Source organism: Hyalella azteca, unplaced genomic scaffold (assembly GCF_000764305.2).
Source record: "Hyalella azteca isolate HAZT.00-mixed unplaced genomic scaffold, Hazt_2.0.2 contig4222, whole genome shotgun sequence".
Taxonomy (NCBI): domain Eukaryota; kingdom Metazoa; phylum Arthropoda; class Malacostraca; order Amphipoda; family Hyalellidae; genus Hyalella; species Hyalella azteca.
Window position 1 is genome coordinate 206801 of NW_025934443.1, and position 26369 is coordinate 233169.

Here is a 26369-nt window from a genome sequence, read left to right on the forward strand (position 1 = left end):
GGTATGAGAACATTAATTCAAATGCTATGTATAAAAAATTCAACACTATGTGTGCGGGAATATGGCTAACACTTTAAATAAAATTAGAGAAAAAAATCATAAAATTGTTTAAATAAAGGGGTTTCCACTACGTAGCGTTGAATAATTTTATTCACTTTTAGAGTGGTCATCATTTTTTTGTGGATCCGACAAATTTGAAAAAATTATGTGACGCGGATAGCAATCAGCTGTTGAAGAATGTTAGGGTGACGTCGATTAGAAGAAAAGAAGAAAAAGTCATTAAAAGCGTTCATTCTAGTTGTATTCAATTGTCTATTTTTTTATATCTTTTGTCATAATTTTGCTTACAAATAAAAAATACCTTTTTTCGATCGTTATGGAGTGGTTTTCGGGTAACATTCCCGAAGCAATATTGCTATCCAAGACTAAAAATGCCGTATTTGTGGTTTTCATCACAGGTATGCTATATCAGTATGTGCTACTGCTGCATAATAATAATGTGCAGAAAGCTCAAGTATAAACAGTACAAAATATAAATTTCATAGAACTGAAATATTATTAAAATACCATCAATCCTTCTGAAGTTCTGCGGACTGCCTGCCTGCCTGGTGCCTGGTGCCTGCCGCTTGCCCTACACACAATTTAATTCATGTTATATTACTTATATTATTATATAACACTTGGAATTTTGGAAACATTTGAAATCATAAAATTTTGTCATACATTATTTAATTTAAACCTTACTAGCTACATTTGAATTATCCATTCTGGGAGATTTGGCAGAAGCTACCCATGAATCATTGAATGAGATGCCCATGCATGTGATGATGTGATCAATCATCAATTTAGCTGGTTTTTATGCTTCAGCACTGAGCACTCAGTCAATGCCAATAGCTGAATAACCTAATGTCAACAATGTGTACTGTGTACTGAGTGTGTAGCAGTGAAGGTCACTGGTCACCACTCCACTATGCAGAGGGTGCCAGACTGGAATAATGGGCAGGAGTCACCCGTACAAGAGCAAAAACCACCCGTCAACGAGGGTCAATTGTACCCGTGGCCATGGATAATTTCACCCGTAGCCAATGGCCATGGTTTTCTTCACCCGTGGCCATATATAAATTTAACCGCGCCCGTAGAGCTACAATTTCAACAGTAATGGCCAAAAGCCCTTAAACAGCACATCGCCAGAAAAAATTCATTACATGTAAGGCTGTACTGAATTCGTCGTACCTTCGTTCACAGATAAAGTCACTCACTACACTCAACAAATGCAAGCATCTGTTGCCGTTTTGGTGGAGATTTTCGAGAAGCACCCGGGAGGACGAAAATTGCACCCGCGATTTTACAACTTCACCCTTGAAGAGCCTCTTTTTACCCGCGGTATTCTAAAAAATCTGCCCATTATTCCTGTCTGGAGAGGGTGGATGCAGTGTCGCCAATATATGGATTTTTAAGCCCAAAGCGTCGCCGGCCATTTTAAAGATGTGTCGCTGGGTAATTTTTAATGAAAAGCCATTTACGCTGAGTAATGACGAACTATTTACAAGCCACGAACTTAGTTACAAGGTTGCATGCACGTGTTACCCCAAATAACTAATTTTACCCTAAAAACAGTCCGATTGTACAGCAAGTGTCAACTGAACATGTAAATAAAGCAGTCTGACCGCTCTAATGTGACCGAAACTACGCAATCGAAAAAACGTTGTTTACATTTTTTGCGGGAACTCATCACAACTGATTTCCGGACAAGCTTCGCTGCATCGTATTCCATCCAACGCACCGGAAACCTTACTTTTTTTCTAAATAGTTGGCCGAAGACTGAGAAATATATTAAATGCAAAAATTTCAATCTAAATGTGTCGGCAAGATCTTCTGAAGGCGAAAATTTGGCTACTGAAGCGTCGCCAAAGATCTTGAAATATTCATCCACTCTCTGCACAGTGGTACACCACTCAGGCACTACCAGTCACCATTTGGCCAAAACCTCATATATATATACCTAACCTTATCATAATCATGCTTAGTATGTATCACCAAAATCATATATTACTGATCAGTGATCAGAACTATGATATGTTAGCTTCAATAGCTATATACTAGGTAATCACTAAGAAGTTTTTCATTAATGCTAGAAAGATGTTCAGTTTTATTTCAAAAATAGTTTGTTTCTTTTGAAGGCTGGCAACTTAGGTGCTATTGTTATATTATCACTTTATCAGCATTAACAATTATTTTTTTTTATTGCAAGAAGTAACAATTTTTGCCTCCAAATCTGAAAAGTTATCCATAAACAATTGTTCTTACTACTTACTTCTTACCCAGGATTCTTGGACAGTTTTACCAATATTACAATTTGGCTGATCCAGAATGATCAAGCTTTATATTTTAAGGTTTTCAGGCACAGTGGTGAAGATGATTGGTGTATGAATTTAAATAAGATTTTCAGCCAGATCAGGGAACCAAATAGTATGAGAATCTAAAAATCTTATGTTTGCCACTATGGTAGTACTCATAGCCTCATAGGATGTGAAAAGAAAGAGTCTGAAAGGAAGAGTTGTTTTGCATCTATTTTTGTATAAAAAATAATGTAGCATTGCAATGTGTGTAATCAAAGAGTTTTATGGTTTCATGAAAATTGTGTACTCACATGTGCCTATATACCGTCAACCAGGGCTACTCGGGATGGGCGGGGTAACTTGGGAGTTGGAACATTCCTCCAACACAGCGTAAAACTGTTTTATTAGCAAAACTAATTGGAATATTGCAAAACTAAATATAGCGGTGTAAACATCAACATTTTTCCTATCTATGTAGTATAAAGGAAGTTCAAAAATACTACATTTACTAGCTTTGAAAAATTAAAAAAAAATGGTGAAGAACAATATTTTGAAAAGTTACTTCTGCTAAGGTCTGTAGTAAAAAAAATATTTAAATATTAAATATTAAAAAATTATGCTTAGAAAAAAGTGGCAGACAAGTGTCAGCATGAAAACTTTATTTGCGGAATTTACATACCTCAATCCAAAAGAAAATGGCGGCCATTTCCGCATGGCGGGGCTACTCGGGACACCCCCAAAAACGCATTTACAGTAGAACCTTAGTTAGCAAAGGCTCCAGTTGAAAAAAAATGATTAAAAACAAAGAATATTGATTACATTTACCTTGCTCAGCGAAAAAAGTTTCACTTATCAAAAAATTAGTGCATCATTGGTCATCACAAAATTGTGCATAGAATGTCATATACCGTCAACCGGGGCTACTTGGGACGGGCGGGATAACTCAGGACAGTACTCCAACACAGCGTAAAACTGTTTTAGTAGCAAAACTAATTGGAATATTGCAAAACCAAATATAGTGACGTAAACATCAACATTTTTCCTATCTATGTAGTACAAAGGAAGTTCAAAAATACTACATTCACTAGCTCTGAAAAAAATGGTGAAAAACAATATTTTGAAAAGTTACTAATGCTAAGGTCTGTAGTAAAAAAAATATTCACCGTAATAAAAAAATTTTACCTACATAAAGGTTGCACCCAGGTGTCAGCTTGAAGACGTAATTGACAGATTTTGCCTATCTCATTCCAAAAAAAATGGCGGTCATTTCCGCACGGCGGGGCTATTCGGGACACCCCCAAAAGCACATTTACAGTAGAACCTCAGTTAGCAAAGGCTCCAGTTAAGAAAAAAATTGATTTAAAACAAAGAATATTGATTACATTTACCTTGCTGAGCAAAAAAAGTTCTTTTATCAAAAAATTAGCGCATCATCGGTCATCACAAAATTGTGCATAGATGTCATATTTAGAATTGTGCACCAGGCATCATAGAATGAAAAGTAATTGACCTAAACTATGATTTATTTCTCCAAAACATATGATGATTGTCACTAAAACATTCCTTTCTGTTTCAGGTATGTTTTTCACAATCTTTTTTTATAGCAAATTTTCTTAACCCAATTAAAATGATGTGAAATTACAAGCCGTCCTGTAAGCTTACAGATACAGAAAAAATGCTGTAAGGCTGCTGATATGAAGCTTGCAGTGGACAAGGTTGTTGTAAATGCTCAATGGCATGTTCATGGATACGGTAATATCGCATCAATAATACGGTAATATCACATCAATAATATGGTAATTAATGTATATGGTAATATCATATAAATAAAGGAAAAACAAGTAAAAATCACAGAAAATGTCATTTATTCTACCTCTACATCATATACAATGAAAGAGGAGGACTTCAGAGTACTGGTAGTAATGGATGAGTACACTCTGCATGCTTCAAATGTTTTAAAATGAAGTTTTATTCCAAGTGTCCTGAGTAGCCCTGTTTGACAGGGCTACTTGGGACACTCTTTTTTTGCTTCTGGCACCTTACAAATAGTATATGGAATTTTTTTGGAGAAGCCATGTGATAGCCCTTGCAAAGAGCCTTGAAATGAGCCTAAACTTGTTTATGAAATGTTTCATGGTAAGAAGTTATGAATGAAAAACGTTCGAAATTGTCCCGAGTAGCCCCGGTTGGCGGTATATACAAAAAACTTTATTGAACTTCTTAATCCATTCTATAAACAATAAATTTTGTTCATAGTGTTTGAAAAATAATTGGATTCAACTTTTAATGAACTCTATATTAGCCTTCTAATATTACTTTTTTTTCCAGATGGTAGTGAAGCTTCTGCAACAACTGAAGCCAGTATTGGGGGTGCGGGTGATGAGCTCAAGAAAAATTTCATTGCCATAAAGCTGAGCAGTGACTCTGATGAAGCCAAGCAGTTCAATCAGATCTGTATCCTTTCCAGGTTTATTAAATTCTTTATTTTTACATTGACAATATTTTTACAAATCAATTGAGTGTTGTAATCTTCTACCTTATAGTTTAGGAAAATATATAATAGACTATCCACTTTTCATGCAAAAAAAATGAGGACTTTAACTTATAAATGGCAACATTGATATAATATTTTGTTCAATATTTCAAATTTCTCTTTAACAAATTAAAATTATAATTGCTAATTTTAATTGAAATTTAAAATAATTTTAAATTAAACTCACAGATAATTTAAACCTGTAGCATACAACCAGTCTTGATCTTTTTTTGTTGAATATTCTAATTAATATGATGTATAATTGATCATGAATAACTACTATGGGGTCAGAATGTAAATTTGCTGCTTTATCTTCTTCCTTGCAAGATCTATAAAATTCTCATTCTTGAAATATTTGTATGATTATTATTATAGAAATCAACTTCTTACATGATAATAACCACTTCAACTCCAGTTATATATATTCCTTCTATTGGAAGGAAATAAGTTGTCTTTAGTTTTCCTTGATGAAAGTCTCTAACAGATCCCATTGTAGTGCTACCATCCTTGTACTTCATAAATCCCAATAATGGAGTGCCAGTGGAGATCTTAGCAGGAGCTGTCACTGCAGGAAGCCTCATGGCCAAGCTCCCAGCCATAATGAAGGATTGCTTCCAGCAGAGCACTGTGAGTGGCACTTTGTGTTATAATTATCTGGTAGACAACACTACACTAACTGATTTACAGTATTAATATTTCTCTGCATTCTACCATGTAATTTGAACAGTCTTTATAGTTATAATAATCATGATGTTATTAGATTGCGTTCCAACCCGCTGAAAGCTTCAGTCCAAATTTTTGGGTTATTCAGTCTTCTTCTTTGTAATGTTTTGTTGTGGTACATCCTGAAAGGGTTGGTATTGGTAATTTTTTGTAGACATTGAACATAACACCATAAATTCCAGCTATTTCTCCAGTACTTCATAAATTTTGAGTGCTGTTCTTTAAATGTACATCATAGGTAGAAAAATTAAAATTTGTTTTTTCAATTCGTTGGTATTGTTAGATAATTCTAAAAAGATGTAGAATCCTGGGCTTGACCAATTAACTTTGCTGTTTTTTCCAAAGTTTAATTCTAATGCTACTCCTAAGTATATAATGCAGTTTGGAAGAAGTGTTATACTACCTATATAACCCCTCAGGGGGACTTCTGACACATGGCTGTGTGCGTCAGAAGTCCTATGGCATTTTGCGCTCCTAAGGGGATTGTTCTTGAGCGCCCCACTGCTGAGCTCGCGGTGTCTGACTTGCGGTCTCAGTTGTGGGGTTAAGTTATTATGTAGGTAGGTTACCTTACATTAAGTTATTATGTAGGTAGGATTCCTTCAATTTTCTTCTCTGTCTCTCTCATACGGGAGGCCGACGTCCCGTGTAAGCAACCTCTTGTTCAAGTGTCTTAGTTTCTGTTGTTTTTCACCTGTCCCTCCTTGTCACTTCATCTCTTTGAGATGCTAACGCTGCTTCTTTTGAGTCAGCTTCAGCAGGCTGGACATCTGAGACCTGCCCCTTGTGGGTGATGATTAACTTGAGATTTTGAATAATTGAGACCTTCCGCCTTGCTGGCAATGTTATATTTCGACCTCCGATGCGAAATAGCTTGATAGCTGAAGCGCTAGTAAACCATCATACTATTACTACTACTTATACTATATAACCAATAAATAAAATTGATGTTAAGTGTTATTTCTAGTTTTGAAATGAAAAAGCTTCCAATGTTTGCAGACTGAGGCCTCTAGTCAAAGCTCTGACATGCTCCCAGAAGATCATGCTGAATCTTCCTCAGCATCTGATGGAATCAGCTTTGAGAATACTTCTGTGGAGCCAACTTCTGTAAACATTCCTCCATTATCAACGTCCACTGCTGCGTCATTGCAATCTGCTTCAGCCTCTATCACCGTATCTGCTCATACCTCTGCACCTGTCCCTATGTCTGCAACTGCTCTCACTTCTGCCCCTGCTCCTACTTCTGCACCTGCTCCTACTTCAGCACCTGCTCCTACTTTTGCGCCTGCCCCTACGTCTGCACCTGCTCCTACTTCTGCACCTGCTTCTGCACCTGCTTCTGCACCTGCTCCCACTTCTGCACTTGCTGCTACTTCTGCACCATCACTATCTGAGTCAACATCTTTTTCTTTTATTGAATCATCCTCTTCTGAAGAAACGACCTCAGCTCCATCCGATAATACGAACAATAGCGCTGGAGCACCGCTAGAAGATGCCAGTCTGCAGTCCAGAGATGGTGCTGGGTCGCCTGACCTGTCACTTGATGAGCGCGTGGCCCGCGCCAGAAAACTTGCCGAGTTGAAGAGGCAACAGCGTGACCAGGAACAATTCCAGAAAGAGCATGAAAATGAGATTAGCCGACGCCAACTAGGCAAGTCTATGCATCGTATCAAACAAGAACAGGAAGAAAAGGAAATGCGAGATCTGGCTGCTGAAAGGAAGCGAGACAAAGAGATGGATCGCCTTGCTCGGGAGAAAGTCAAGGCTCAGATCGCGGCTGACAGAGCAGAGCGCGAAGAAAGAGCTGCCCTTCTACGAGGCGACGTTCCTGCACCGCCGGTACCTCAGCCATTCCAGGCATCCAATGTTCCTGTTACTGCAGCCTCGGCTACCACCTGCCGTCTCAAACTTCGGCTTCCTGATGGCAGTTCGGAGCTGGCTCAGTTTGAACCATCAGTCATGTTGAGCGAGGTCAGGCAGTATGTCGTGCGCAACATCACTCTTCCCTTCTCTCGCTTCAAACTTGTATCCAGCGTTCATCAGCGACCGTTCACGGACCAAGACATGAACACGTCCCTTGCTGACCTCGGTCTGGCCCCGTCTGCCATCGTCTTGGTGATGCCGAGCAACCTAGGTACCAGAAGTGATGGTGGTGTCGGTAGTGTCGTTAGTACTGGAGGCTCGTGGTTCAAGTCGCTCTTGTGGCTCGTCATGCTCCCTGTGAATGCAATAATAGGACTTGTGTCGTCTTTCTTTGGAGTAGCACCAACGACAGCCGCTCCAGACAGTCGATCTCAAGACAAACAAGGAATTGATAGTCAGTCAAAACCTACAGAACCTGCCAGACGCGCCACCGACCGACCTAAGACGTAAGTTAATGTCACAGGCATTTTACGCCTGGCATGCTTATGCAAAATATTTTTTCGAAGTTCACTATTTTTCACTTTATTTAGCTCAATCGTTCGAACATTCAATTTTATTTTACTGGTTCTACTCTTGACTACCAAAGATGATTTTCGGAATAAATATTGTTTTCAATAATTGTCTTTACATATGCGTCTATGTGAAAATATTGGGTCATCAAATAACTTGTTTGTAGAATTATTCACTGAACTTATAAATTTACAGATTTTCTTCAAAGAGTTGCAGCAAATGAAATTATTTAACTTTGTTTATAACAAATTTAAGAAGTAATTTCTCTGCAGAGCTTACGGTACCAGATCCCAGGCGCGCTACAGGAGGGACGGCAACATCCACAGACTTGGTAACGAAAGCGACGATGACGACGAAAACAACACATGGAACGGCAACTCCACCCAGCAGATGTAGGGCTGATATCATGACGAGAACAACCCATGGAACGGCAACTCCACCCAGCAGATGTAGGGCTGACGTCGTTGTTAGTATTGTGTTAGTAAATGAAACGAATAGCCCCACGTTGGCTGGCAAATAAAGGTCTGCCATATGCGGTATAGATTACACTGTATAATTCCTTAGCGACATGTTGGGTAGTAGCGTTGTTACATATTAACTTACAAGTAGAATATTTGAGATTTATTTCACCGCCTGCTATTGTGAATAACTGCACGTGCACCCGAGCAAGTAAGACTAGTCTGTTGGTTGGATGATGTTTAGTGTGAGAGTTTTGCATTTCACATTGACACCAAGGTCTTGGTCTGTCAAAGACAAGTTGCGAATTATGTTCAGATGGCTATTGGTGATGTGCAATAGAAGAGAATTTCTCTCTCGCTGTTCATCTTGCACTCTTAGTGCATCGATCCCAAAAAGCAGTAATTTCTTGATGTGCACTTCTGCTCTGTGTACTGCGTGTTGGCACGGATCGTTTTCTACTGTTAATGAACAGTGTTCAAGATATAGCGGCTCTTGGCGATATTCTTCGATTGTAACCACTTTTCCAAGGATCACGTCGACGTTTGTTTACCAGCGTTTTTTGTCGATATCCAGTCATATGCATGACAATGCCTGATTTTTTACATCTGTTGAAGAGGTTTGGGTCTGAAATCTTCATGTTCAAGTGTTGGTCAGCTCAGTGAAATGCTAATTGCGGATACGACGTATATACGGCTATTGGACAAATGCTCCTATTCTCTTCCCTTGCAGTGAAAAAATGTATGCCATGCACGAATGCATCATATTAGCAATTACTTTTTTCACCTTCGTTTCCTATCAAGTTCAGAACCTAGGCTTGCTTCATTTTTGGGTAAACATGAAACTGAACTATTTAAAATATCAAATCAACAGAGATATGAATTTGTAAAGATGGTTGAACTTTATTATAAATATATGTAGGAGGAATACGAGAATTCAGTTTTTTGTTCGACCATTCACCTGACTCCGGTCACCTTTTTAGTGAAATAAAGACGGATGATTATGAACTTTTATTCATTTTACTCGAGCATTCTAGAATATATTGGACTTTTTGTGCAGCGAGTGAGCTGAGCTAGTAGTACAAGCATTTCAAAATTGCAGCCACTAACTCCAGTTCTTCACCACAGCACTAAATGAACATTAGTAAAGTACATTATTACACGTCATCTGAGAAGACAATTCGGGTGATAATTGGACAATTTTGCCTGATTAACGGAATTAATTTCTGCGAAATTGGTGACCCAAAGAATTAACATTGGTACAACTCGACGCTGCGATGCAAGCAAACAATAGCATGGCTATAATTTATAATTATGACAAATTAAATCAACTCTGCATCCTTTATGATTACAAAACTTGCACATTAGTGGAAATTTGATAGTATCTTAAAAGTTTTACCGAGGATAGCAGGAAGAAAAGTTGGTACAGCAAAAATATTGAATGCAGAGAAGAAGGAATGCTCAAAACTACCAGAAAAGGAATGCACACCAAAAATCATCCTGAGGACCCAACATAAAAAATTGATAATAAATTAATTCAATACGAACACGCGACTTCAGCTCAATGAAACATTCGACGGGTTCAAAGGCTGCAATGTCATGACACGATAAGAAAGCTTTCACACACCAAACATGATCAATTACAAAGCTTTGGCAATAACGAATTTTTAAATAGCGGCAGCACGAGGATATAAATATAAACATTTGCAAACGAACAACAAACTAACAAGATGCCTAATAAATTACCTATCATCTCTTCCCAAAAATATTTAGTTTGCATTATATTAATCGAGGCAAGAGCGCTCTGATGCCGTGACACGGTAAATTTCTTATGATGGAAAACCGAGGTAAAAACGAATGCAGGCCTCACCCTACATGCAGACAAGTGCCCGCTCTGCCGTAATCTGACGAGCTCTTCCCGACCAAGTCATCGCAGCAAATAATGGATGACAAAATAAGCTTATATTCATGACCCTGGCTGGCCGGAACGATTCCAATTACCAATGAAAATCTTGCAAACCTCAATAAGTTGTGGTTGTGTTGTATATAATTCAGGCAATAGTTGAGTAACCAGAATACTTACAAGATCCTGAAGTTAAAAGCTCAAGTTCTACAGCGCACAACTATCTTCCATAATAAGAAGAGATATAAAGAGGCGAGATTGAAAGAAGACTCTGAACGAGCACAGAATCAGCAGTGTCGCATTTATAAATGCAACAAAAGGAGTAATCATGAATGTTTCATCCGTCGTTACCTAATTCTCCGTAAAATTCTGCATACCTTGCATTAATCACAGAAACATGCAGAAGACGCCTTTAATACCACACACAATTGCAGTAGTCTTCACTTTAATGCTTGATCACAAAGTTGCTAAGCTACACTATATGCTTCTGCAGTGCATATAGAAGCGCGAGGCGTTGCTGCGTCCGTGTCGGCTAACTTCTCTTCTCGTCCTCGCCGTTCGAGAGCCCGCTGAGGGGTACGGAGCAAAGCTTGGGGGCGTTGACCAGCTGTCTGCCCTGACGAAGCGTCAACAACGACGCCGCCACCACCATCGAGGCCCAGAACAACAGCGACAGCAGCGTGAAGGAGTTCAGTTCGGATGGCAACAGCACGCACGCAAACACCTGAAAAGCGATAAGAGCCGTCAATGCAGAGAACATTGCAAAAGGAGACTGTGGGGATTTAAAAAGTAATGTGGTGCGTTCTCCCAATTACATAACTGATGCAAACGCACGAAGAAAACCTCATAGATTTTTATGACCTTAAAAAACGTTTGCTGGTATTTCTCAAATAATCAAAGATTTACCCGCTATTTAGAACAGCTTAAACATAAAAAACTGAATAAAATGAAGTAAAATGTAGAACTTCTAACTCGTTTGTGTAGAGCTGAAGACTATACAGCAACTTATGACGTCCGATCGTAGAAATTTGAAGGAACAGAAGTTCAAAGTGTCTTTACCACTCTTACGCCAATTCTTGTACATATTGTAGACCAATTCAAGTCACACGATTCTGTAACCCCCGCTTTTTTAATTTTTTATTTGAAATATCTGTCAGCAACGGTTTTATGAGGCAGATAAACTGTCCATTGTTTGATTGCTATTCCTCAATCACAGCGTTACTGCGTTTCAGAAAAAATCTTGCCTAAAAGTAGGTAACAGAATACAGCTGAAGCATGAATATTTATTTTTGAAGCTGTATTTAAAGCTTCGACCCATTGAGTAGCGATGGCACTTACCATCAGGAGCGAGAAGAAGAAAGCAAAAGGCAGAAGCAGGAGGCGCGGGTCTCGCGTGTCCCTAAGAGGGCAGGGAGAGGCGGCGCCCTCTGCGGAGGTGACGAGATGCTTCCCCAGCAGCAGGTCCAAGCCGTCCTGACGGTCACCGTCCAAGAAATTGTTTTTGATGTAGCGAACGGCGCTATTGTAGCCATCTTGCACCAGCCCCTGCACGGGAAGACAAAGCCCAACAAATGAGCCACCACCAACGAAATAAAATTATAACGGCGAGTCATCATGTTGATACAGATTAAAATCTAAGCCAGAGTATATTAGAATGACTAAACCAAAATTATTTTACATTTTTCAATAACAACCGTAACATTTTTATTGACAAAATTCTCGGCTACAGCGGTAGTCAATACTAGCCATACAACAATAAGCAAACCCACAAGATATTTTTAAACTTCTAATGGCGTAGACATTAAACAAACCATCTTTGTTCGCTTTCCAGTCCTGGTGAAATCTGTCTTAAGAGCTCCTGTACCAGAGTACTGAATACTGATTATATCGGCATGGTCAGCCCAGACGTTTTTGTAGAGATGCTCAAAGGAGACCTGGTCTTCAATTTTCTGATTGCTTTTGAGCACCCCCATGGTGGTGAGGGCGTTTTGGAGGTGGCGTCTGGCGAGCATGCTTTGCACGACATTAGTGCGGTCAAGGCAGTCAATGCAGTTTGTGCGGAACACGCCGTCCTGCTCCCGGAGCACCACGCCCTCGCGCAGCAAGAAGTATCCCATGGTCTCCTGATCCTGAACGAGGCGGTCCATGAGAATGCTTAGTCTGTCCCACCGCATCTTCCGACACTCATGATGGAAGTCAAAGTATTCATACTTTACGTTGTCTTTGACCATCTGTCTTGTGGAGTTGGCTACATGAAAATTGAAAGCTTCTTGCAAGCGACCTTCACTGCCTTTTTGATCAATTAAATTGACGGCAACCTGGCGACCATAAAGCATCACCTGTGATTCAAAATGCCATCCAAAAGCCTCCTCATGATTGTCGTTTGTGAGAGTTGGAGGAGGTTTGTAGCGGAGGTCGGGATCTTGCTTCCAGAAGAGAGGAATTGACCCACGTGTTTGAACAAACGAGGTTCTAAAGTCACGAAACTCAACTATTTGCTCGGTTTCAACATAGTTGGCAACAGCACCATCCTTGTCAACTCCTCTAGTCCACATTCGGGTGCCTGCTCTGTAGACGCTACGTCTTGACACCAAGCTCCACGTAAACCATTCTCCATTGATGCTGCACTGCTTGATGCATACAAATCCGTGCATCAGAGGCAGGCAGAAGCGACCAGCGTCCCGATGAAGTATCAAGTCCTGCATGAGGTGCTGGTTCCACACAAATCTTTGTTCTGCTCGTTCATGAAGAGACATTTGCAAGAAGTCTTCTGCGGTGTAGTACAATCTTTGCAGAGTGTGAGTGAGGTCGTATGTGTAAGAGAAGTAGAAGTATGGAGTGGATAGAGCCTGCTGAACAAGTGTCAAATACTTGTCATTGTACATCTTCTGTTCAGCTGTCAATGAGGCAGTTGAACGAGAGAATGGGATGATGTCAACAGCATCCAATTTCCAAATGGTCTGCCGGTGCAATGTGCCTATCTTTGATCTCTTCAACACTAGGATAAGATATGGTCCTGATATGAGCCGGATCATGCCAAGGACTCCATAGACAGTCTTCCGAGAGGCTCCTAGAGGCACCTGGGGAGATTTTGGACTGGCAGCAAAATATGACGAAAACAAATCCCAAGTGGTCATAGTTCTCATTTATTGGTATCTCAACAGGTTATTCATCTTTGATACAGATAGCAATAGACAATTAAACAAAACTTTAAGTTAGCAATACAAACCCTTTGTAAGGGTCTAAAAATTTATATTTTTTTCATTTAAATTCCAACAGTCTAAGTAGATTTATACACACTGCATAGAGAAAAATTTTGGCCTACTGCAGAGCTCATGCTATATATATCACTCTCAGATGCAGGAAAGCATTTTAACTTCCACTATAAAAAGCTAGGTCACAAACCTGTCCTTTGTTGTCCTGCACAGCCACTTCACAGAGGACCCTGTCAATGACCATGATAGGTTGGCCTGGAGGGCTCACTGGCTCCAGATAAAATGCATCATCAGTGCAGTGAAGAATTAACTCCTCATGCACTTCTCCAGATCCCATGATGGAAACTTAAGCTTTTAATCTGGAATTCTGAAATTCTGTCATAAAATACATTAAATTACAAAATGTCAGAGAATAATAAACGTTATAAAACCTTACAGTGACAATTGTTTGACAATAGTCATATATTTCATCAGAAAAGATGCAAGATCATTAAGTGCATGCCTAACAAAAAATAAAAATGGTTTATGCATCTAATTTTATATTCCAAAACACTTTGAAAACAAATAATTTCTGTTGAATAAAAAATATTGAAGAGCAAAAGTTGAATTATGAGAAAAATTATAATCAAGAATGTAAGTTAAAATGTGACATAGAAGCAGAAATTAAGAGATTAAAATATCTTCAAAAATCACTTCAATAATTTCAAGAAATTTATTATTATTTCTTTAACCTATTAGGCTCCACACAAGTTTCTACATAAACCTTGAACCTTGAGTGTTTTTACAGAAATCTTGATTTGAGACTGAGATATTTAAATTTACACAGCAGTCTTCTATGATACCATCAAACGGGGTAATAAGGGGCAGACGGGGTAAATTATGACAGTCATCCCACATTTAGTAGAAATGTTGTAGCAGTTAAACTAATCAAAATAATATAAAACTAGAAATAGTGGCATAAATTTCAACATTTTTACTATCTACATAGCATAAAGCAAGTTAGGAAATCATACATTTACTACCTACAAGTCCTACATACATAAAAATACTCATGCATACAGAAAAGTTGCACACATGTGTTAGCTTCTTAACGCCTTTAACGGAATTGGCCTATCTCATTAAAAAAATGGTGGCCATTTCCGCACAATGGGGTAATAAGGGACCCCCCCCCCCCTCGGGGTAATAAGGCACACCCCTAAAGATGCATTTGCAGTAGAACCTTGGTTAGCAAAGGCTTCAGTTAACTAAAAAATCAATTAACAACAAAAAATTCATATTACATTTACCTTGCTCAGTGAAAAAAAAAATTTCGCTTAACAAAAAACTAAATGCATCATCAGTCCTCACAAAATTGTGCATAAAATGTTTAGGTTATGATTGATTTATTATTATTATTTTGATGCTCTGCACATGAATCTTAATTGCCAAATTGTTGTAATTCATGCTATTTCCATTAATTTTGTCAAAGTTCTTCAACTAATTGATGATATTTTATAAACAAAAAAAGGTTAATTTGTCCTATTGGCTTGCAGTTTTATACACAATTAGTGTAAGAGAGTTTTACTTGATCATTTTGCATTGGGAAATTATTCAAAAATCTACACTTTCTTGACACTGGAATGTGTGCCCTGCTCCTGTCCTGGCAAAGAATACATCTACCTTTCACTAACTCAGGCCCAAATGCAACTAAAGTGTTAAGAGGCGGGATCTTGTGGTAACGTCACACAATATATATGTCCTAAAGCAATTAATTTTAGAAACATTTTGTGGGCTATTATAGGTTTGAAATATACTACACTTCTCATTAAATTGAATAATTAAAACTCATTATTGTTAAAAATTAATAAATAAAAATGTGGAGTTGTAATTTCATTCTATATTAATTTCCTCATATGGCTGTAACTCTTATAAAAAACATTTTAAAGATAGACTAATTGCAAACTAGTAATGGATAAATTCATGTGATGTGAGTCATGTTTTACTTGAAAATTATCATTTCAGGTCATGAATTTAACTTGTAACAAGTGAAATTAGTTCTTGTCTAGTTGTCTAGTTCTTTGTTAGCAATCAATGTCAATAATTTTTTTAAACCATACATTTGATCAGGCTGAGCAACAAAAATAAATGACAAAAGATTCTTAATGTTTCTCAATATTAATGACATTCAAATCTATGCAAAAAAAACATTAATTATTTTAATTTTTTGGGCATTTAATGACAAAATTTGACTTGAAGACTGCCTTTTAATTTGAAAAAATTCAAATTTGAAATGGCTGCTGCCTGCTGATGATGTCTCTTTTGTTTATTTAGTTTGCTAGTACAGGTGTGATCTTGTAGAGGTGATGAAAAAGTACTGTGTTCCAGTCCATAAAGGAGCATTGATCAGTTTGAAATCTCAAAATACTACCATCAGATGGGGTAAAAAGGGACAGGCAGGGTTAATTGGGACGCACGTCCCACATTTCGTAGGAATGTTGTAGCAGCTGAACTAATCAAAATATTGCAAAACTAAAAATAGTGGCATAAACTTTGACATTTTTACTATCTAATATGTTTAAAGCTAGTCGAGAAATCAAACATTTACCATCTCTAAAAAATTGCTGAAAAAAATGTGTGCATTCCAAAAAAAATGGCAGCCATTTCTGCGTGACGGGGTAATAAGGGACACCCTTTGGGGTAATTAGGGACTCCCTCTGGGGTAATTAGGGACACCCTCTGGGGTAATTAGGGACACCCTCTGGGGTCATTAGGGACAACCCCCAGGGTATTAGGGACAACCCTAAAACACATTTACAGCAGATCCGCTGTTAGCAAAGGCCACAGTTAAGATAAATATGGGTTAATCACAAAGATTTTTGCTTAAATTTCAAATTTAAGTGGCTCCTTGTCATTACATTACCGTCAACCGGGGCTACTTGGGACAATTTCAAACGTTTTTCATTCATAACTCCTTACCATGAAACATTTCATAAACAAGTTTAGGCTCATTTCAAAGCTCTTTGCAAGGGCTATTGCATGGCTTCTCCAAAAAAATTCCATATGCTATTTGTAAGGTGCCAGAAGCAAAAAAAAGTGTCCCAAGTAGCCTCGTCGAATGGGGCTACTCAGGACATTTGGAATAAAACTTAATTTCAAAACATTTGAAGCATGCAGAGTGTACTCATCCATTACTAACAGTACTCTGAAAACCTCCTCTTTCATTGTAGATGATGTAGAGGTAGAATAAATGACATTTTCTGTGATTTTTACTTGTTTTTCCTTTACTGATATGATATTACCATATACATCAATTACCGTATTATTGATGGGATATTACCGTATCCATGAACAGGCCATTGAGCATTTCAACTACCTTGTCCACTGCAAGCTTCATATCAGCAGCCTTAGAGCATTTTTTCTGTATCTGCAAGCTTACAGGACAGCTTGTAATTTCACACCATTTTAATTGGGTTAAGTGAATTAACTATAAAAAAAGATTGTGAAAAACATAGCACCTGAAACAGAAAGGAATGTTTTAGTGACAACCATCATATGTTTTGGAGAAATAAACCATAGTTTAGGTCAATTACTTTTCATTCTATGATGCCTGGTGTACAATTCTATATATGACATTCAATGCACAATTTTGTGATGACCGACAATGCTCTAATTTTTTGATAAGTGAAATTTTTTTGCTGAGCAAGGTATATGTAATCAATATTCTACATTTTTAATAAATTTTTTCTTAACTGGAGCCTTTGCTGAGGTTCTACTGTAAATGCATTTTTGGGGGTGTCCCAAATAGCCCGAGGGGGTGTCCCGAATAGCCCCGAGGGGGTGTCCCGAGTAGCCCTGCCGTGCGGAAATGGGTGACATTTTTTGGGGGGATTGAGGTATGTAAATTCCACAAATAAAGTTTTCATGCTGACACTTGTCTGCCACTTTTTTCTAAGCAAAATTTCTTAATATGGCAAATATTTTTTTTAATGCAGACCTTAGCAGAAGTAACTTTTCAAAATATTGTTTTTCACCATTTTTTTCAGGAATTTTTCAAAGCTAGTAAATGTTGTATTTTTGAACTTTCATAGATAGGAAAAATTTTGACGTTTACACCACTATATTTAGTTTTGCAATATTCCAATTAGTTTTGCTATTAAAACAGTTTTACGCCATGTCGGAGGACTGTCCCGAGTTACCCTGCCCGTCCCGAGTAGCCCCAGTTGACGGTACAGCTAAACAGAAGAGGAGGACTTTGGAGTACTGCTGGTAATAGGTGAGTACACTCTGCATGTTTAAAATACTTTAAAATTATGTTTTATTTCAAGTGTCCCTTTTTACCCCATTTCCAGATTAATTCATGAGCATTTTATATTGCGTCTGGCACCTTACAAATAGTATATGGAATTTTTTGAAGATGCCATTCGATAGCCCTCGCAAAGAGCCATAAAATGAGCCTAAACTTGTTTGTGAAATGTTTCATGGTAAGAAGTTATTAACAAAAAACGCTTAAAACCATCCCTTTTTACCCCGTTTGACAGTATGATTACCTATTGAATTGCACTATGTACAGAAGTATGATAGGTATTTTACTGCTCAATCCTTTATTTTCAATTTAAATCCTCAATTGCAATTTGTGTATGTTGTATTGAATAGTATGTGCACTACAACTGTACATTGTATGTTGTTTCCTGCGCAGTCACACTCGCTGGGGGGGGGAGGCTCTAGTGGTGGCTAGAGGGGAGGTACCAGAAGAGAAGGAAGATGGTCAAAGGCAAGGAATGCAGCCAGGAACACTGCCACCTCCACAGGGCAGTCCTACAATACGGAGACACTAAGGGATGTTGTGGGGAAGGAGGGGCAGGCAAAGATGCTGGACAGACTGGAGGTGGAGGAGGTCCCTGCACCTGCAGGTGGTGCTGGGGGAGCATCCAATCCTGAAGGTGTAGGATGCCAGGGAACTAGTTTCTGGAGATGGGCTGAAATAGCACTGAGCATTAAGGGAAGGGCAAGGAAGCAAAGCCTTTTCTGATGCAATCGGTGGTGGTGAGACTACACGGACAGCGTTATCGTCAGTTCCTGCAATGTGGGAGGCAATCTCCCTGCAAATGGAGCACCCTGCAAAAGGAGCCTCTCCATAGGCACAAGCGGACATGTTTGCAGAAATGGCGCAACAAGTTGGCCAAATCTCGAGTGGATGGAAGCTTTTATGGGGGTCAGCAAGGAGAGCAGAGGCAATATGGGATGAGGTGTGAGAGGGTTCGAGGGTGCTGGCAAGGAACTGGGCACAAGCCAGGTCCAGGTGTGCAGACAGTGGAAGTATAGATGGGCGCTCGGTGATAATTGAGGCAGCCGCTGGCTAGTATCAAGGCACAGTTTTTGATAGTTTGGAGGCTTGCTATTGCAGTGCATGAAGTGACAGGGTACCAGATGGGAACAGCATAATTGAATATTGGGCGCATGATTGTCGGGTAAGTGGCAATGATGTCCTCCTTCGATTCCTCCTTGGAGGAACCCCAGTTAGCGCTGGCAAGGGCTTCCAAGATATGTAAAGAACCCATCACTTTAGTGGCTATAGCTCTGACATGAGATGAGAACATGTAGCAAATGACCCAGCTGATGTCTAGGATTTTGGGGGTTTTATCTAAAGGGATGAGGCCATTGCAGATTGTGGCAGAAGGGTGTGATTAGGATTGATGAGCGTCTGAGGAGAGGAGCAGGACAGAGGACTTTTTCAGTTTTAAAGTAACGTTTATATCCAAATTAGAATTTATTTAGCAAGCACTTCTTGCATGAGACACTTTGAAGTTTTTCAATGTTAACAGCATTGAAATTCATGCAGAAGCAAAAATTTGTAAATTTTTGGGCTTCTAAGGACTTTAAACTGCACTTTATCCATGCATTTTGCTTTCAAATTCCAAATTCACCACCAAGCAAGGCTAGCTGCTGCATCTGCTGGCACAGCTTGCTGCTGACACAATGCTGGCCCAACCCTTTTGTTTGTTTAGTGTGCAGCTATTGTTTGTTCAGGAAGGAGCTAGTGTGTTGTGTAGCTGTTCCTAAAGAATCATTGGTTGGTTTAAAATATAATGAGAACATGGTCTTTTATATTACCTACAGAATTGCACTATAATTGTGGTCCCTTTTGCTGCAGCTCTCCAATCTTCAGTGTCAGAGAACCAGGAGAGGTGATGGGCATTAAAGTTGCCCACCATTAGACAGTCACCCAGGATGATGGCAATGTCTGAGACTGTGAGACATCCGGGGAATATCCCATGGGGCAGGAAGAGGCCAGTGGAATGCAAATGTTGATTATACAGAGGAAGGACTCATTGAGAGGAGTGGAGATTGCTGTGGCCTCCATGGTGGTGTAGCAGCCCAACTTTCTGAATGTCGGTCTTGCTCTTCTTTTCTTTCCGACGCCTTACTCGGAGCTGAAATTGGACATGAGCCAGGTTCGGCTCACTCTTGGTTAAGCCGCCTACCACAGCGGGCGTGACTGCTTGTGGTCGCCATGTGCCGGCCTGCAGATCTGGCTCTATATTGAACTATCGGCTTGGCTGTTCTTCGTTGATCCCTGGGCTGGTTGCTACAACACATCCTGCCCACGGTCATGGGCTGGTGTGGCTACCAGGAGGATACTCAAGAGAACCAGCCTCAACAGTGATCCTTCGCCGACCCCTTACTTCGCCTGGATGTTGGAATGAAGAGTAATTAGGACTTTCTGATTTGTGACCGGGACACCGTACCCATGGAATCCAGTTCCGTTGCATTTGCTGCCGATGCTACCAGTTCTCTTAACCGTATGTTCCAAGCGGGAACAGGAGACTTGTCGAGAGTTCGACAGCCGATGTGTGAAGACCATGGAACGTGCCCGACTGGGTCAACCACCGACGCTACCATCCATCGTCTACGATGTGATTTCTGTGAAAGTCTTAAATGTACCTGTATTGTAAACTAACCGAATGTATTATGTGGATGTGAACCGTGAATATTAGTTATACAATCACTTCGAACTATACCGTTATTGTCTTTGCCCGTAAAAAACTGGTCCTGCAGCTAGACGGTTGGGCAAGACGTTTACTCTAGAAAAACACGGTTTGCCTAATTGTGTGGAGTTTTCAAAGAATTAGCCCTTCAACCCACCAGAGGTGCCATCATTCACCGATCAATTACTTAGTTTGTACTGAAATCAAGCCAGGTTGTCTGAGCTAGTTCAGGACCTTTGACTTATCTTGTGTTATGAATTTTCCTATTGTGTAGTTTAATTGCATCCTATACTTTTGACGTTCGCATTCGCCACTGCGGCCAGCGTCTACACTTATTGTCTTGCGTTTATGAACGAATGTTGCACAACCAAATGGTTTTGGATGGTGGATGTTAACTGACAACTACCTGCAGACGGCTGCTTCCGTGATGGATTAGAATGTTTTTGTACTAGCATGTCAGCATTGCCTAGGGGTTAAAGTGAGAAATTTTCATGTTTGATTCTAGGTTAAGGTTTTGTGTGCTAGTAAAAATGTATATATAGTGCAATAGGTATTACTGAATGGGGGTCAAGACTAGTGTAGTTTAAGCTGTTTGAGTATGGGTTTTGAAGCTCGCGGTTCAGAGCATTCTTCAAGCGTCTCTTATTAAATCTGTATAACTCTGATTTTTCCAACATTTGCTGATTTTTTCCCTAATTGCATTAATAGTTCTACTATCCTGTTGGGGTAGCAAAGTATGTTGCACCTCTCCCGCAACAGTGGTACTGTTGGGGGTCAGCCCCTCTAAAGGTCGGCAGTCTGGCTGGTACAATACCAGCACAGGAAACAAAAAAACAGACTCAGGAGGTCAAACAGTGGAAGAACCAAGCAAATCTGCATTAAATATAATCAGTGGTACATGAAGATGAAAGGTGAAAATTAGTTGGTTAGTAATGAGACAGCCCAGTGAGGGGTGAACCTAGCTTAAGAACATAAATAACCAGCAGCCCAAACTGGTTTGAACAGTAAAGATAAATAAGGATACAAGGTAAATAAACTAAACTGGCCCAGAATAATGATCAGTAACCTAAACCAAACCAAAAATAATGAAACCAAGAAATCAAGAGCTCAAAACGGGTCTTTGGCCAGGCCTGGTCCATCAAGTGGAGTCTGCACCAAAGAAACAAGATGGCGGTGGTCTTACTTGTGAGTAGCAGTGAAGTAGACTCAACTGGCAAGTTAGGGCAGTTCATACATGAGCCTCTAGACAGGACTTAAAGGGGCATCCATACTAGCCTCTAGCATCAGCTTGAGTAGCTGAAGAGCAGCCCAAAACTTGTCTGCAATGTAGCTCAGTCAGCCCAAAGCTTGCCTGACACTTGTCCAGAACTGGCCTCAAACTAGCCCAGAACTTGCTCCAAATTGAGCCAACACTTGTCTCAAACTGGTCCCAGACTTACCCAGAAGCCAGAATGCGCCCCAATTGGCTGCTCTGCAAAAGTGCAGGAACAAGAACTCATAAAACCTATCCAACAAAACACTTGAAACGCATAACTTCATAAGGACACTTAGAACACATACGAACACATTGACCTACCTAATACAGAACTCTAAAACAATTTTTAAGGGATGATGGATGATATATACAAACATATACTGATGACATTCAATAATTAAAATTTAGGACTGAGATTCGTGGTGAGAATGTTCCCTTGACTTACCTAATTAAGAGCCAGGATCATTTTAGTAGGTCAGTGACAGGACAGCAAGGAAGTCTTCATTGCCAGAAAGCAGGCTCATATACAGTAGGCAGCATGAGTGGTTGGTAAGTCAGTATTAGTACCAGATAAGCAGGACCATGGAAAATTAACTCGCTCCAAAAACACTTATTCACATTCCCATGCATTAATTTAACTTCAACTTTCAGTCACTTTATTAGTGTCAAATTTACTGTGTGGAATTCCAGAGGGGTAATATATTAACTGGTAAACACATGGCAAATCAGAACATGTCATAGCAAATCAGAAAGCAGGACCCAAAAATCTGGAACATCCAGCACTCTTCCACTTTCAGTCCATCATCATCACTGATGAGTCTCTGCAAGATGCCACAGCTGTTTCATTGAAAAAAATAGTGCTTGCATCATCACAGTAACAAGAATCCAATCCACGCTTGAAGTTGAACGCGTCCAACGTACTGTCACAGGGATCCAATCATCACTAGAACGTGTGCAACGTCACAGCCACTGGAATCCAATCAGCAATAGAAAGCTAGAAGGGACCACCTCAAATGCACACAATGTTACCGCACTGATGTTACCTTAATGCGTAATGCTACAATTCTTATTTCAAGAGCGTAATACAATAGTGTAGTTATATCATTATTGATGGAAATCGCAAAGAATAACATTTTCGCTATGTACACTCACTCACAAATACATGAAAAACTGCCTATGATTCAATCGACAAATACAAAACTGACCACTGATGCAATAAGCTGAGACATGGAAACTCCTGCAATTGCGATCAGGATTACCAACTTAACGAAAAACACAAACAAAGAAGGTAGCAAGCCGCAGGGACACTAACCATCAATATACTCATTTGAAAAAAAATGATAGATACGAATTCTTCTATATTACAAATTTATAAGTAACTGGCATTCAACAGAATGGTTTAATAACCTTTGTAAATCGTAAATGTTATACATGCAGAATCAATCATGTGCAACAGCCAAAGTGGTGGGAACGATGGTTAGTGTTTACTGTTTAATTGTTAGTTCTCGTTAAGCAATTGGTGTGTGAGTAACTGAATTAACTGCAGATAAAGCTCCTGAACTTGGAGACGATAATTGAGTGAAAACTTTACGTGATATATTGTGAGCCTTCTAAAGTTTTAATAATGAAGACATCACAAGGTTCACAGAATCTAAAGGTTTGAATGCTAAATTTTTAACTTTCGAGTACTCTATTGACTTGAGTATTCAGTGTATTCTAGTCAGTCAACCGTGAAGTGTCATGTTGTTTGTTGTGCATTGCCTTTTCTTCGAGAAGTTTCTCCAACTGCCGATGAGTTTCTCCTCAATTTGAAAGCTGAGGTAACGAATAGGTGCAATAAATGTTTTTTTTATATTTAATTTGAAACTATTATGTTGGGAGTAAATAGTATTTCCTTCTGTAGATCCATCCCTCTTGCTCATCTGTGACTGACGCGTGCAATTAACGTAACGATCTTGCATGGGACCTTCTCTGTGTTGCCTGACTTGACGTTCATATGATCATAGCTACCGTAACCGAAACCGATTTCTGACGGCCTGCAAACCTGTTTCTAGTTGCCTGGAACTTTTTTTTCTTTTTTCAAGGCGGAAGTCAGAACGCTTTTTTTATGTGAACCACAAATTTTAGAATTCCCGCCTGGACTGTTAAAGCACTGGGGACACTAAAAAATAATTGAAAATACTTAATTGAACATTCATTTGCCTAAATGCAGCCCCTAACAGTGTTTCAATGCAAAAAGGGAGAGATGTCTTGGCCAATATATATAGTCAGATCACTCAGATGAGGTAAGACAGGACCAAAATCACTAACAAGCCTGTAGCATCTACGGCCATCTATACCATGACTAACTAAAAAAACCCTAAACCTATCCCAAGGTGTAGTTATGCAATGGGCTTCTAAGCTACAACTCAGACTTTTTGCATCTAACACAGTTTTCTGTACAGATGAAAAAAAGGGAGCTGGTCCCATCTTACCCCACGGGCCCACGGCCCACTGGCCTGGGCCCTGGGGTCTGGGCACTCTGGGGTAAGATGATTGCCCCAGAGAAAGATTGACCTCTACAAGAAAGAAGTGGTCAAGGGTGAACCGGCATTGAGCAATTAACCAGAGCTGGGCAGCGCTACTTTGAAATGTAGCGGCGCTACCGCTACATTGTCTTAAAGATAAATGTAGCGTCACTACCGCTAGTCCGCTACTGAAAATGTAGTGGCCGCTACTGGCACTACATGTAGCGCGCTACTGCCCACCTCTGCAATTAACATGTTGAGCACTTGACTTGACTTGACAAGTTAGACGCTTGAGGCCTTTCTCAGAGACCTGTTTGTCTCTCTGAGACTATACTAACTTTGTAATATTAGCAAAATTCGGGGGCAGCTGGGTTGCAAAAAAAAAGTTAGTGTCTAGTTCTGGCATGATGGAGCATAGAGAGTAGGCAGATGAAGCCAATGTTTATCAAGGCGACTCTTGAAAGTATCCACAGATGGTGCTTTGACGACATTCTCTGGCAAGCTGTTCCAGTTTGTGACAATGCGCTGAGAGAAAAAGTTACCTCTAATGTTCAGTCTGAAGTGGCTCTTTTGGATTTTTAGAGAATTTTCGCAGAGGTCTCTCGCTGTAGCCATCGCAAAACTTGGGCGTGAGACATCATAGTAGCCATGTAGGTATTTATAAACCTCAATCATATCGCCCCTCAGCCGGCGGTGTTCCAAGCATGGTAACTTCAACGTCTTGAGCCTATCTGAGTAGGGCTTGTCTTTTAGTGATGCCAAGAGTTTTGTTGCTCGCCTCTGGACGTCTTCTATATCACTACATAGAGTCTTGTGTGCTGGTTGCCACACGCAGTGCCCATACTCAAGAAATGGGCGTACCAAGCTCTTAAACAGTTGAACGAATGTCTTTTCGGTTAGGTGATCAAAGGTTCTGCGAATGATGCCGACGACTTTGTTTGCCTTTGCTGAGCACTGAGCGACATGCTTCTTGAAGGATAGCTTATCGTCGATTATCACTCCCAGATCCCTCTCCACTTCACCCACCGCTAATTCCAGTCTCTCATCTTGTTTATTCATATAGTAAGTGCCTCGGGACTTCTGCCTGCCTAGTTTGATCACACTACACTTCTCAGGATGAATTGTCTGAACCAAAAGGGGGAAAGTCGCTGTTGTTTGCTTTTCCATGCTTGGATATGGTGCTGCCTGAAGTTTTGTTATTGCTACTGGCTGCAGAAGATGCCGTGCCAACTCCCGCCATTTTGCTCTGCCTCATTTTTAGATTTAAAGAACGGACAATCTTCTCAGCGGTGAAGAGAGATCAGTCGCCCACAACCTCACTCTGCCAATCTGCCTTATTATTCTGCGCACTTGAAAGTTGAAATACTTGTTAAAAAAACATTTATTTCCATTTTCCGGTACAAACACAGATAAAAACTTGATTGCCCTAGATTGGCACGCAGTGACGCACACGTGACGTAGACGCCTCACGCCACGCAGTGAAACGATTCCAGTCAGTAAAAAGTGGCAAAGGAAATCAACAATAGGAGAACAGTGAAAATTCACAGATCACTAATCACAGTCTATTTTAACCAGTAAATTTTAAACTGAATTTTTTATGAATTTACAATGAATAAACACTTGTCACATATCTTAGGGCCGTAGCCCACTTCTGGAATGAAGAGGATTCTGTGGAAGATCAGTAAAACGTGGTAAAGGGAACAGTGAAAATTCGAAGCACTGAGCAGTACAGCGTCAGGGTCGGCGAGCTTGAGAATGAAAACTGTGATACCATACGTTAGAGATGCACTCTCAGCCAGTCCGCCAGAGCGGCGGAGCCCTGTGCGCTGTGATAGCAACGCTCATAGCAATAATAACGATGTCTCCTACGGCCGTGCAGGGCTCGTGTAAGGCACTATCTGATATGTTCATATGAAGCACAAGGTAAACGTTCTAGTGGATACTGTGATTGATTGTTCGGTGGTTGACGGAGTGAATTAATACATTTCGTTTTATTTATTATAAATTAACATAGCAGAGTGTTGTTAAGGGAATGACGATG

The 26369-nt window shown here is 39.8% G+C and overlaps 2 protein-coding genes across 6 annotated transcripts; one reads left to right on the forward strand and one right to left on the reverse strand.

Annotated features, from left to right (window-relative positions):
* The first annotated feature begins 219 nt into the window (after positions 1 to 219).
* On the forward strand, positions 220 to 9491 carry LOC108677609 (UBX domain-containing protein 4). The gene is made up of 5 exons (XM_018165856.2): positions 220 to 458; positions 4668 to 4793; positions 5357 to 5499; positions 6595 to 7964; positions 8301 to 9491. The coding sequence occupies exons 1-5, from the start codon at positions 377 to 379 to the stop codon at positions 8422 to 8424; spliced, it is 1845 nt and encodes a 614-aa protein (XP_018021345.1). The 5' UTR covers positions 220 to 376; the 3' UTR covers positions 8425 to 9491.
* On the reverse strand, positions 9480 to 26047 carry LOC108677610 (phosphatidylinositol-3-phosphatase SAC1). Of its 5 annotated transcripts, none has more exons than XM_018165857.2 (5): positions 26008 to 26047; positions 13792 to 13976; positions 12198 to 13466; positions 11725 to 11931; positions 9480 to 11110 (listed from the first exon to the last, which is right to left on the reverse strand). In XM_018165857.2, exons 2-5 carry the CDS (start codon positions 13936 to 13938, stop codon positions 10919 to 10921), a joined length of 1815 nt encoding a protein of 604 aa, XP_018021346.1. In that variant the 5' UTR covers positions 13939 to 13976; positions 26008 to 26047; the 3' UTR covers positions 9480 to 10918. The 5 variants fall into 5 exon arrangements, with proteins under 5 accessions (XP_018021346.1, XP_018021349.1, XP_018021347.1 ...); XM_018165860.2 differs by lacking the exon at positions 26008 to 26047 and adding an exon at positions 24569 to 24593; XM_018165858.2 differs by lacking the exon at positions 26008 to 26047 and adding an exon at positions 22267 to 22502.
* Between the last annotated feature and the right edge of the window lie 322 nt (positions 26048 to 26369).

What these genes read in the sequence shown, in the direction of transcription:
- LOC108677609 (XM_018165856.2), top strand. Translation starts at nt 377, where the DNA reads ATGGAGTGGTTTTCGGGTAACATTCCCGAAGCAATATTGCTATCCAAG. An exon ending in ATTGCTTCCAGCAGAGCACT is followed by an intron (nt 5,500 to 6,594) that starts GTGAGTGGCACT and finishes CAATGTTTGCAG; the next exon opens with ACTGAGGCCTCTAGTCAAAG. An exon ending in GCCACCGACCGACCTAAGAC is followed by an intron (nt 7,965 to 8,300) that starts GTAAGTTAATGT and finishes ATTTCTCTGCAG; the next exon opens with AGCTTACGGTACCAGATCCC.
- LOC108677610 (XM_018165857.2), bottom strand. Translation starts at nt 13,938, where the DNA reads ATGGGATCTGGAGAAGTGCATGAGGAGTTAATTCTTCACTGCACTGAT. An exon ending in TGCAGGACAACAAAGGACAG is followed by an intron (nt 13,467 to 13,791) that starts GTTTGTGACCTA and finishes AAATCTCCCCAG; the next exon opens with GTGCCTCTAGGAGCCTCTCG. An exon ending in TCTTCTTCTCGCTCCTGATG is followed by an intron (nt 11,111 to 11,724) that starts GTAAGTGCCATC and finishes ATCGCTTTTCAG; the next exon opens with GTGTTTGCGTGCGTGCTGTT.